The 12,502-nt window shown below is 41.6% G+C and overlaps 1 protein-coding gene across 1 annotated transcript in view; it reads left to right on the top strand.

Annotated features, from left to right (window-relative positions):
- Nucleotides 1-12,502, top strand: part of EIF2AK3 (eukaryotic translation initiation factor 2 alpha kinase 3) — a 40,401-nt gene that overhangs the window by 22,628 nt on the left and 5,271 nt on the right. The window contains exons 5-13 of the mRNA XM_084286774.1: nucleotides 847-1,081; nucleotides 1,276-1,438; nucleotides 2,535-2,672; nucleotides 3,191-3,313; nucleotides 3,464-3,684; nucleotides 4,028-4,140; nucleotides 5,124-5,246; nucleotides 6,455-6,604; nucleotides 7,907-8,696. Of these exons, the coding sequence (XP_084142900.1) occupies nucleotides 847-1,081; nucleotides 1,276-1,438; nucleotides 2,535-2,672; nucleotides 3,191-3,313; nucleotides 3,464-3,684; nucleotides 4,028-4,140; nucleotides 5,124-5,246; nucleotides 6,455-6,604; nucleotides 7,907-8,696 (2,056 nt within the window). The remainder of the gene's footprint in view (nucleotides 1-846; nucleotides 1,082-1,275; nucleotides 1,439-2,534; nucleotides 2,673-3,190; nucleotides 3,314-3,463; nucleotides 3,685-4,027; nucleotides 4,141-5,123; nucleotides 5,247-6,454; nucleotides 6,605-7,906; nucleotides 8,697-12,502) is intronic.

The raw sequence follows: 12,502 nt of genomic DNA, 5'->3' as shown, positions 1-12,502 counted from the left end.
AGACATTTTGACTCCTGGTTGGTCCTAGGAAACTTCGGGCAGCCAAGCATATTGTTAAGAAGTATATTCCCCCTTGTTGCTGTTCAAGACACAAATTTACTGTTGCTTCCCCTCTGTATCTTTCTACAGCATTGGGCTGTATGGTGGAAATAAGAATTCATTATTTTCTTTTCGAGAATAATTCAGTTTCTGCCCTGATTTGTTGGTTTGTAAAAGTTAAAGAGCCTTTGGCTATGCAAGACAACTCTGTGTTCCTTATACAGTCATCCTTGTTTGAGAGTATGTTAACCTGGGACACGAGCAATGCTGGTTTCATTGAAGTGCCTGTCAAAGAAATCCTCTGTTAAGTCTTGTGTGTGGGATTAAAAGAAAACAGCAACAAAAAAATATCATCCTTCCACCAGCTCAAAAGCCATACATCTCAAAACATGCTTTATTAATGAAGCGTGTCTTTTGGAGAATGCTGCTTCCTAAATGCTTGTTGCTTTCATCAGCTATGTAACATTTTCCCACCTAAACAGACCTAGATGTATTCCTTGATGTTTTTTTTTAATTACCCTCTCCATATGCTAAACCTTTAATGCCATTGCCCCTACTTCCCCAGCTGTTTTCTCAACTCTACATTGTGTTGGCAAACAAGATTTCTCTGGTTTGTATTCTGGATATAGTTAGAGGATTAGTGCTTCCTCTCCTGGTAAACCTGTGCTCATCTGGTAATCTGAGGATTTACTATGAAAATGTGCGACAAATTTATATAATTCAGCATAAGAATCTTCCGATTGGAGGGGTTTGGGACTGACTTGGAGTATGCAATCAGTTTCTATGAAGTTTTTTTCTTTCTTTTAGGTGGAATTTCAGTGTTGGCCACTTTGAGCTGCACTACGTCCCAGATATAGAAAACAGAGCAGGATACATTGAGAGCAATTTTAAATTACATCTGAACAAAGAAGAAACAAAAATAATTTCAGATGTGGATGAGCAGGAGGCTATGATGAAAGATACAGTGATAAAAGTCTCAGTAGCTGACTGGAAGGTTATGGCTTTTAACAAACGAGGAGGACATCTGGAATGGGAATACCAGGTAGGGGTAAAGACATGGTATTAAATGTTAACACGTAGACACTTTACAGCATCATATATGATGTCTTTCATCTTGAGTTTTGGCTCTTTGAGCTGTTACATCTCTTACAAAAACTAAACCAAGGAATTTAAGCACACTGTTATAACATCTAGTTAATATAACATTAATTTTCCAGTTACCTCTCTCTTCTTCAGTTTTGCACTCCAATTGCTTCTGCGTGGCTGGTTAAAGATGGCAAGGTAATTCCGATCAGTCTGTTTGATGACACAAGTTACACCACAAACAATGAAGTGCTAGAAGATGAAGAGGACCTTGTGGAAGCTGCAAGAGGGGCCACAGAATCCAGTGTCTATTTGGGTGAGGCACAATTCTGAGCACTTGGTTGTAAACATTATCCTTTTCTTTGAGCTTTCAGAAAAGCAGATCTTTCCGTGCTGGTAGAGCACCCTCAAGAGGAGCTATAACACGTACAGTCTGATACTTCATATAATGTAGACTGTTTGTAAAGCCCCAAAATAGAGGTTTTACTAATGTATGTATCCCAGAAAAACAACTCTCCTTGATTAAAAAAACATCAAAAGATAGATCTCTGTTCTCATCCCTTCCTAACCTGCTCTGGTCACCTTTATTTCTGTCACTTCAAGTCAGATTTCTGTGTACCCATCATAGAAATTCTGTCAGTTACAGAAAGTAATGTTTACCTTCTGTAGAAGGTAAAGTGTACCAGAAGGTATGGCATAGCTTTGGCTCTGGTAGAATCCATTTCTATGACTGTTTGGCCTAAAGTGGTAGCTAAATGATGTTTTGGTTTTGGAAAAGGAAAATGAAAAACAGAGGGCCCTCTGACCCTCTATTTTGTCACATTCGTTTCTTCCTCTGCAGTGATTACAAGTAACTTACTATGAAGAAATTTCAGTTAAGTTTTCCTGTGACTGAGTTTTCATCCAGCTGTCAGTATTCATATGATGTGAATTCTGACGACTAGGAATAGTGTCCCCAGGTCCTTCCTCTCAGCTGTCTGTCTCTGGGAGGCAGATGTGCTTTGTTTTTTTCTAAGCCCTTAGCATTTCTCTTTAAGTCTTTACACCTTTCCTGCTAGTGGTTACACAGATTTTTTTTTCTAGCCTTCCTGTTAACAGCTGTTGAAGAGTTCTGTGTACCAGCATGCAAGTGTAAGACGTTTGAAGGAAGCCTTATAAAGCCCAAGGTGCTTTATAACTCTTCAGAAATTGTGATATTTTTCTGAAGCCTCAGCTACCCAGATGTTCTAGTCTCTTGCTTTTCCAGAGGAAAAAAGAGCATGTACTACTTGAATTCAGTCAGAGTCAGTATCTCAGATTCTCAGAATATAAAGTATTTTCCAAAATATTTTCAGCTGTACATCTTACCTGGATGATTTTACACTGGGGATGAAGAAAGCTAAGTCTAATATGCTCTCTGATCTGTTACACAGGTATGTACAGAGGCCAGCTGTATCTTCAGTCATCAGTCAGAATTTCTGAAAAATTCCCAACTAACCCGAAGGCTCTGGGATCCAGGCATGATAATGCAATTATTCCCCTTCCCAAAATTAAATGGAAACCTTTAATCCGTAAGTAACAATCCAGAGTTTTTTATATTGTCTTAGCTCTGAAAAGACAGAGCATATTTCTGATTTATATTATGTGTCAAACTAGTCTAATAGTTCCCAAACTAATTTACAGCTAGAAACACCTTTGTGCTCTTAGTTCTTTATTCTTTTTAATGAGATGTTTAAATTATAAATGACTTTCACTTTTTACCTTTTACTTCTGAATTTCATTGGGTCATTTTAAATGATGAAATGTTGGTCTTCTAAACCATTTTTTTTCTATTAAAAGAGGAAGCTTGTTATTTTAGTGATGTGAATGAGTTAATTGGCTTGTCAAAAATAGTATTTTGGCTGGCAAATGGTGTTAAGTAATGGTTACCTTTTAACGATTACCTTGTGAATGTTTGTGTTAGTTTTCGTTGTTACCTACTGGTCCAACAATCTGATATTTTCTAAGATAACTGGAGTTCTCATGAAATTCATCTATAAGTAGACTGATTTATAATAGTTCAGCTCAAAGTTGTCTCTTCTGTGCTTAGATTCTCCATCCAGGACTCCAGTGTTGGTGGGGTCTGACGAATTTGACAAGTGTCTGAGCAATGACAAGTATTCTCACGAAGAATACAGCAATGGAGCACTTTCAGTTCTACAGTATCCATACGGTAGGTGGAATTTTAAATTTTGAAGTGTTTCAAAACAAAACGTGTGAACAAAACCACCTGGTGTCTGTTGAACAAACCTATTAAAGAGAAGACAGTTCCCTTTATTTGTAGGCAAGTGCAAAGCATGCCCTCTTTGTCTTTTATACACAGATAATGGATATTACTTACCCTACTACAAAAGAGAAAGAGGTAAACGGAGCACCCAGATCACCGTCAGATTTTTTGATGATATGAATTACAAGAACATTCGCAAAAAAGATCCTGTTCTTCTGCTTCATTGGTGGAAGGAAATTGTTGGCACCATCATATTTTGCATTGTGGCCACAACTTTCATCGTACGCAAACTCTTCCATCCCCATCCTCACAGCAGAGTAAGTATTATTTTTTTGCTGAATCCTAAATACAGAAAGTAGTATTCTAGCCGTTTCTTTTGGTTTTGAGTCTGCACTGAGTGGTGTTAATAAGTTAATAACTTACAAGATAACATAGCCTAAATGTGTTATTTAATCTATCTGTGAAGGCTGTCAGCTGCAGCGTACAATTTACTTAACTGCTTCAGCAAACAAATTGCTTCAGCCATATCTGCTGTCTTCAGAGATGTTCACACTGGAATTATTTAATGCTATATCTTAAGGGTACAAACTGGTCTCAAGTACTAGGGCTTGAACTGGTTTTTTTTTTGTTGTTTGATCTTCTTTTGGTCACCCATGTTAGCTGCGGAAGGAATCTGAAACACAGTGCCAGACTGATAGTAAATATGAGCCTGCTTGCGGAGATGTTAAGGACACCAGCTGGAGTGATGTCAAGAACTCTGGATACGTATCCAGGTGAGCTCAGCTCAGTATGACATTTACATAGTTTTTAATCAGTATGACATTTGATGCTGTCTGGAGAAAAGAGTTCACTAGCTCTTACCTGTCCTAGTCCTCAGACCCCTCGGGATAATCTGAAAGAATTCTGACACCCACATCAGTGGGAGACTGCTCTTTTGATTCGTCTAAGCAATCCCTGAGAGCCTATGTGGAACCTCTGCTTGGGAGTGTTGATCACCTATTTACTGCAGATATGTGAAATGGAGGATTGGATTTTACGGTTCTTAACCTGTGTTCACTCCCTCTGATTCTGTGCTTGTGGAGTAAAATAGAGTTAAGGGAATTGTGAATGGAAACATGTTTTATATACTCTACAGAATAAGCAGAGTATATTTGGAACAAGCCTTTGTTGTTATTATGAAGTAGTTGAGACTTAAGAGTGTATAGGGGCATATCACTGGTATTTTGGAAAAAATGTGAATGTGTGTATTTGTAGCCCACTGAAAATAGGAACTGGAATATTTAAGATGAGGAGGAATAAGAAAGGTGAGATTTAAGAACTGTTTCAGAAGAGGTGCTTGGAAGGACTAGTAGCAAAATACTTAATAGGGGTTGAAGGCAAATCACAATTTAGAAAATACTTGGCTGTCACTGCCTAATTTGGGCAAAGGAGCTTAAGCTAAATATCCATGATCCAGTATACGGTGAACCTGATACTCTGAAACTTCTTCAGTTTGTCAGGTGCATGTGTAAGGGGTCTTGCCAAAGATAATCAGCACCTGTCTGTTTCATAAGTAGGTAACCATCTGATTGTCTCAGCGGATGGGTAAACAGAGGAAAAAAAGGAGGAAATGCTTGAAGTCATTCAGCCTGTATTGCCTGCACCAAAGTTATTTACACTTTCACAAATGATTTTTTTTAAACTATCCTTGCTAATGCATTTTTCTTCTTTATCCTCCATCCATTCTTCTCTGCCTTTCTCACACCTTTCCTCCCAGATACCTGACAGATTTTGAGCCAATTCAGTGTCTGGGTCGCGGAGGCTTTGGAGTTGTTTTTGAAGCCAGAAATAAAGTGGATGACTGCAACTATGCTATCAAGAGGATCCGTTTACCTAACAGGTACTGAATGAGTATGAGACAGTGAAAGTCATGAATGGTGGGATCCTGTGCTGAGCCATCTGCTCCTGAACTGATTTCCCAGATTCATCATGATGCTGTATGACATACTTTTTTAATGGGGGGCTGACTTAATTTTGGCATTGAGAATTTGGCACATGTACTTACAGCAGAAGGGTGACCTGCTTGGCTAAACTAGTAACATAGCAGGGCCCTTGTGAGGGTGCTGCAGCTACATGGGAACTCCTTTAATTTCCTTGATGAATTGAGGCTTTGATAACAGCACTAGTTACTTGTAGCACTGTTAATTTGCTTTTCTCCTTCCTCTCCTCACCTTTCCTACTCCACCCTTTCTTTCTCCCTCTCTGGCCTTTTTGACTCCATTTGTCCATTTGTTTCGTTTTCTGGTCCCACAACCCCTACCTTTTCTTTCAGTCATAGGTGGTCAAGCCTTGCTGCTGAATTACCCTACACAGAACTTGCAGCACTTCCTTTTAGTGGGAGATGGGAGACACTGCTGCTGGAAATCTCAAGTTAGAACAGCAACAGGCAGGCCAGTAGAGGGAGGGGGTAAAGCAATGAAATCTAGAGTTACTAGTTTTTGAATGTGTTAAAGAAGTGTGATTATTTAAGATTAAGGGTTTTGGTTGGAGATCTAAGGTAGCCTGAATTATTTTCCAAGCATATCTAAATCCATTAAATAAAACCATCAGAATTCATTTAATGGAGTTACGCTCCTATGAAGAGAGTTTATGTACTTCAGTAGATAGCAGGCTACCTATTTTCCTATCTGTAGCATGGAGATAGTCTTCATGTTTTGCCAATTAAAAAAGAAACACTAAGCTATTTCTGTCTGTCTTTTGTGCCAGTGTCTTCTACATCCCTGTAGAATATTGCTATTTAGTGGACTTCTCTGCCCTTGTAAATAGTTGAGAGCAAGATAAACCTTTTCTTCTGAGTTTTGCTGCCTGTAACTACTTGAAAAGGTGTGACTAAATGCTTAACCATTATGAGCACATACTGCTTCCCCGTGCTCCTAACCTGAAGGAGTTCTGAGGAATTTTAAACAGATGTCTTTCCATGTGAAGAGCAATATTACTAGCCTGGCTTATACTGGGCTACCTTTGTTTAAACTTCCTTTTGCAGAAATTTCTATGCTGTGTTGCTGCTTTATGAGACTGTGTCTGTTTTTCTTTTCACCCAAATCCTAGGGAGCTGGCTCGTGAAAAGGTGATGCGGGAAGTCAAGGCGTTAGCTAAACTCGAGCATCCAGGTATTGTGCGGTATTTCAACGCCTGGCTGGAAGCTCCACCTGAGAGATGGCAGGAAAAGATGGATGAACAGTGGTTGAAAGATGAAAGGTAACTTGTGGGTTTTCTTACTCAGTTGAATTTGAGGTTGTAGACCAACAGAACAGGGGAACTGGTGGATGATCCAGGATGATGCAGTGACTATGTAAGAAAGAAATTGTTGTTAACTTAATCTGTTAAATTCTCAGTTTAACAAGGTACAAATATCACATTTCTGCATGGCATTGATCAACTTTTGGGTCCTCTGTTGTGTTAAGGTCCTTCTTTCAGCTTAGATCTTGTAATTCTTAAGTTAACTTCTGTAATCAGGGCTTTTAGGAATGCCCTGGTAAAGTGATTTGGTTTTAAACCTGGGCATCTCTGTCCTCCTCTTTGTTTTGGTTTCGATAGCTCTGATTCAGTACTTCGGTAGTTCAATTAAAGTTTTGGAACAAATTCGTGACGGATGATCAGACTGATTCATAAAGCTTGTTAGAAGTAGGCTAAAAATGAAAAATTAGGTAAAGGACATAGAGGGTGTTAGGAATAAGGAAAAAGTGGGTGTACGTTAGCAACATTTAAAGGTGGCAAGGGAAGAATGAGGCCTCATATTCCTCTGATCCACTATTTAGCAGTCTTGTAATAACACCTTAACATGCCTAACAATTTTTAGAATACAGTGACTTTTATATCTCAGGCATCAAATTAACATTTCACAGCTGTAATTCTTCCAGAGGACTTTAAATAGTCATTGCAATGCATGCTCTAAAGGGATGAGTTTTCTCGAGCTAAAGATGAGCCTGATTGCATGCTAGAAATGTAGGCAGTAGAGTTTGCTGATGTTTTTTTTTACTTTTTTTCTGATCGCTGCCCCCATTCCCTGTTCCCCTGTGCTGCTCAGGGGGAGGACGTAGAAGAGGGTGGGTAGAGGGAAGATGTTTTTAGTTTGCTTTCAGTTTTTCACAGCTCTAGCTTGTTAGTAATAGGTAATATATTATATTAATCTCCCTCTTTTGTGTCTCTTTTGCCTGTGACAGTAATTAGTGAGTGATCTCCCTGTCCTTATTTCAACACTTGAGCCCTTTCTGTTGTATTTTCTCCCCCTTTTCCTTTGAGGAGGGGGAACGAGAGAGCAGTTGTGGTGGAGTTCAGCTGCCCAGCTGAGTAAAACCACCACAATGAGGAGATGTTGTGCCCACTAAGAAAAGTGGGTGCCATATCCTGGTTATTAGTGATTCCCATACATGGGTAGTTATTTACTGTTACAGTGCAATGCTCTTTTTTTCGGTATGTGTTTAAATTTGGTCTTCTGAAAATACATTTCTAGCAGGATGAAGCTCTATAATTCTGATTTCTTGATTTGTTTTTTTCTAGCACTGATTGGCCTCTCAGTTCTCCCAGTCCAATGGATGTCCCATCATTTAAGATCAGAACAGAGCCGTTTTCTACAAAGGACCACATTGAAGTTATTGCCACTTCATCAGAGAGGGGACAGTCTTTCTCCACGGGAATACCGTGTGGTCAGTCTGATTCGTCTGAAAGTGAGTTCTCTCCTCTGGAATTTTATGCTACAGACAACAGGGACTTGCAGCAGTCAGAAGACCCACTCTTAAACCTTCAGGACAGCGTCCTTACAGGCTGCGATGTAGAAGACAGCACTATCAACAGTAATGAGTTGGGTCACTCCACGTTGGGTCACCCTTTGGAAATCTGTCCTCTGCCTGTCCCTGTTGTACACCTGAGAGAAGGGACCTCCTCTTCCATTGTCTTTGAAGATTCAGGTTGTGGAAATGCTTCTAGTAAGGAAGATAAAATTGACGTTTCACAAGATGAAAATCTTTCTGAGGATAAGCCGACAAGTACAAAGGAACCCGGTAACAAGAAATCAGCTTCAGGAAGTCCCCTCTCTGTTTCTCCACCGAGGCCAACAAGTTTAAGCCTGGACCTTTCTAAAAATACTGTGGAAAAAGTCAAGCCCACCTCTCCAAAGGTGTATCTTTACATCCAAATGCAGCTCTGCAGGAAAGAGAACCTTAAAGACTGGATGAGCAGGAGATGTATGATAGAGGAGAGGGAGAGGACAGAGTGTCTGCAGATATTTCTGCAGATAGCTGAAGCGGTTGACTTCCTGCACAGTAAAGGATTAATGCACAGGGATCTCAAGGTTTGTATTCATAGGGCACTATAGGAAATGCTTTTGTTATCTATTGAACTATTGAAGTTTTCTAATGAACTTTCCACATTCTGCTTTTAACTAGTTGTCTCACTGGCTGTGTCTGTATACAGATATTTCCTAGTTCACTGCTGTGAGATTGTCTTTGGAGCTATCGTAACTTGAATGATCTGTGCCCAAACTGCCAAACAAAAGTCTCTAGTACTGTAAAATTCCTGAAACACGTGGACTGACTCCATCCACTGTGTAGCTGTGTCAAGTTCTGCTGTAAAGTGACAGATGAGGAGTGTCAAGTAACACTCCTCAAGTACAAGTAACTTTTGGGTGTGTACTGGAGTAGTACAGCACTGGAAACAAACCACACTAAGGATGAGGTGGGAAGGGACCCCTAGGGGCCATATGGTCCCACCCCTGCCCCAGCAGGACTACCCCAAGCTGGGGGCTCAGCCCCACATCCAGGCAGCTCCTGGAGCCCCCCGGGAGGAGCCCCCCAGGCTCTGGGCAGCCCCTGCCAGGCTCCATCCCTGCCTGGGGCTCAGAGGGAGCTCCTGGGCTCCAGGCTGTGCCCAGCGCCTCTCGGCCTGACCCCAGGCACCGTGACAAGGGCCTGGCCCCTGTTCCCTGCAGCCTCCCCTCAGGGGTTTAGGGACACGGATGGGACCCCCTGAGCCTCCCTTCTCCAAGCTCTCCCAGTCTCTCCTCACAGGAGAATCCTGCCAAGATAGCTGGCTACTTAGCAGTGATCTCAGAATCGGTGTTTCAAAAGCTGAGTTAATGTCTGGGTAATAATTTGGGGTTGTAGTGCTCCAGGAAGTAAACTGATTGTTCGTTACTGCAGTCAAAGGCTGTCTTACAGCAAGACTTCTTGTACCTGGCACAGGTCAGTGGCAGTGCTTTTATGGCATTTTTAGGTCAGGAACTGTATGCAGGTTCACTCGCTGCTCAGTGGTATGGCTCAGAAACAAAACAGAAAAAGCTATTTTGAATTTTTTTCTGCCTTTTGAAATGAAACAATGCTGCTATTCTTCTTTCTGAACAGCAGCAGCGTTACCCCTGGTTAGGGACAATAAAAGTCAAATATTGCTGCTCCGGGATTGAAATGCAGGCTGCTCTGGAGTCAGATTCTGAGTCAGTGCTGACTGTTACAGCAGCTTTCTGAAGGATTCATAACCTTTGAATGTCTGATAACACCCAGCCTGGTAAGACTGGAAGGCAGCGGTGGTTGTTACCCCTGATGCTGCAGATAACTGAAGTCAGGAGTAACTTTTTTGTGCCTTTTTCATTATGCATCTGATCCTATGTTAGTGCATAACCTTGCTGGAGCCAGATGCTAGAATTTGATTAGAGAGCCTGGATGAAGTTAGTCTTATTCCTGTAAGCTGCGAGAAATGGAGTCCTTTGCTTTTGCTGAATGGTGGAGAGACAGCTCCTGTTCCCCTGCACTTGTTTGAGGAGGCATCGATACAGTGGAGTGAGTTCTGAAACGATTACAGCTGTTCCTGTAGCTCCTCAGGTGGTAATCATCTGACATCACTAGAAACAAAGGATAAGATGCCATCTCAGACAAGGTGGTAACAGGGGATTCAAATGAGGTAACACAAAAGTAAGTCAAAGTTGGAGAAACTCATAAAACTCATGAACCTATTTGAGTATTTTCTTTCCCCATCAGCATTAAGCAGTTACCTTAAGCCAATTATCTGAAAAATCTTCAGTGCTGGAGAGAGTGACCAAAGAAGTAATTTAATCCCTGTATTAATGTGTTGCTAGACACGTTAATCAGTAACATTTCTTAACAATACTTGCAGTTGGAACACTGCAGACTCTTTGAGAACACTGTTCAGTAAAGCTTACGTAGGTCATTGTAAAGCTGTTTCACCCTTAATTGATGTGTAGAGTCCTGTTGGGACATCTGAAAAGTTCAATGGAGGCATAAAAAACTTGACTCCTTGAGCAAACAACTTCGGTGCTTCAGAAAACCTGCCCTGCATGTCTAACGTAATGCTTGGATCCTGGAAGTGCAGTTAGGTGTTCGTTGTTCACTTGGTCAAAACAGCAGCCACATTTATCACTGTCTGCAGTTCTCAGAAGCTTCTTGAGACACTTCTTGTAATTTGTCCAAGAGATTGGTTGTGCAACCCCAGCTTTGTGTCAGTGCTAATGCAGGAATAATCTGCGCAGCTGTTTTGCTTCTGGTAATAGTTAGCTCTGTGTAGCAGAGACCTGGAAAATACTTCAAATATTAACAGTGTACATTGAAGTACATTAAGTAGGCTCCTACTACTGAGAGAGATTGTCGTGACAAGATGGCAATTCAAGCAGGCAAGTGGATAAATCACAATTCCAGTTCTTTTGAAGAAAACAGAGTACAGAAACAGAAGTCTGTCTGTCCAGTGAATGTATTGCTACTCCCAGATTAAGCTCTTGGCCATGCTTTAACAGCTCAAAATCAACAGTGGGTCCTGCCAAATAGGGTATCACAGAGCTGACAGAATAGTGTTAGGCATGTTTTGCAGCATTAATTGAATGAAAGTCTTCCAGATGTAGCTTATTCACGTTTGTGAAAAAAGGTGGGAGTTCTTGCTCTGACTGCAGAATCTGAAAAGAAATTTCTTTGTAGAGGTGGCAAGATAACTAGAGAGTGGCTGTATTCTTCTCACAGAATGCCAAATTGTGGGTATTTCCCTCAAATGTCCTCTTTCAGAATGTGGTGTCTTTTTGCTGGCAGTTTCCAATAATAGCCCGTTTGCCTTAATTTGTAGAAACTATATGCCTGGCCATTCAGAGATCTGTTTTCAGCCAGGGAGGCGTAAGAATATGCTTACAGGGCGGCAGCTTTTGTGCACTGAAGGAGCTGTGACTCCAAAGGGCAGGACACTGATCACTGGAAAACACAGCGGGAGATAAGACCTGGCTCAGATGGCAGTTCTAGAGGCAGAACACCAAGCTCTCTGGGTGTTTCAGTGGCTTGGAGAAACAAGAAGCCTTTTCTTCTGTCTTCTTCCTTGCACGGAGTGGGTTTGTTTTTAACTGAGGAAGTCGGATGGACTTTGAAACAGGTCAGCTTTGTAGTCCTCTAGTCGGGCAGAGAAATATTGCCCTGTGTGTGCCTGCCTTCTCCTGTTCCAGGAGTTGTGCCAACAAAGCTTGGAGCAGGCTCTCCCAGCCTTGAAGGTGCAGGAGCAGTGAGAGGAGCCTGCCCAGCACCACCTGCTGCTTTTTCCACACATAGCTTTCCCTGTCCATAACCCTGAAGTGCTGCTGCTTCCCCCTGGCAGGAGCAGCCTGTTATTTTCCCAGAATCGTGTCTGTCTCTATCTGTGAGCCAGGTGGAGCAGTCAGCTTTCAAAGAAAATTGCTCATTTGGCGTATGTTGTGTCATCATTTTACTCTGGGGGCGGTGAGGCACTGAACAGGCTGCCCAGAGGAGCTGTGGCTGCCCCATCCCTGGAGGTGCTCAAGGCCAGGCTGGATGGGGCTTTGAGCAGCCTGGTCTGGTGGGAGGTGTCCCTGCCCATGGCTAGGGGATGGAACTGGATGGGCTTTAAGGTCCCTTCCGACCCAAACCGTTCAGTGATCCTATGATCAGCCAGAATGCAAAGCTCTGGAAGAGATGATCTGAGATGGGTACCATTAGCAAGTGAGGCACCCCTGTTTGTTTTTTTTTTTTTCCAGTTCTGATTTCTTTTATCAGTAGGTTAAAAGCAAGACAAGGCAAATTGTTGCTGTTGTTGCTGTTGTGAAGTACTTAAGCTTCAAATAATGAATTAATTCTGTTACACAAATGGTTATTCGCGCAA

Source organism: Netta rufina, assembly GCF_964035555.1.
Source record: "Netta rufina genome assembly, chromosome: 4".
Lineage (NCBI taxonomy): Eukaryota > Metazoa > Chordata > Aves > Anseriformes > Anatidae > Netta > Netta rufina.
The sequence above is the reverse complement of the archived record's forward strand: the minus strand, read 5'-3'. Positions and strand labels throughout refer to the sequence as shown.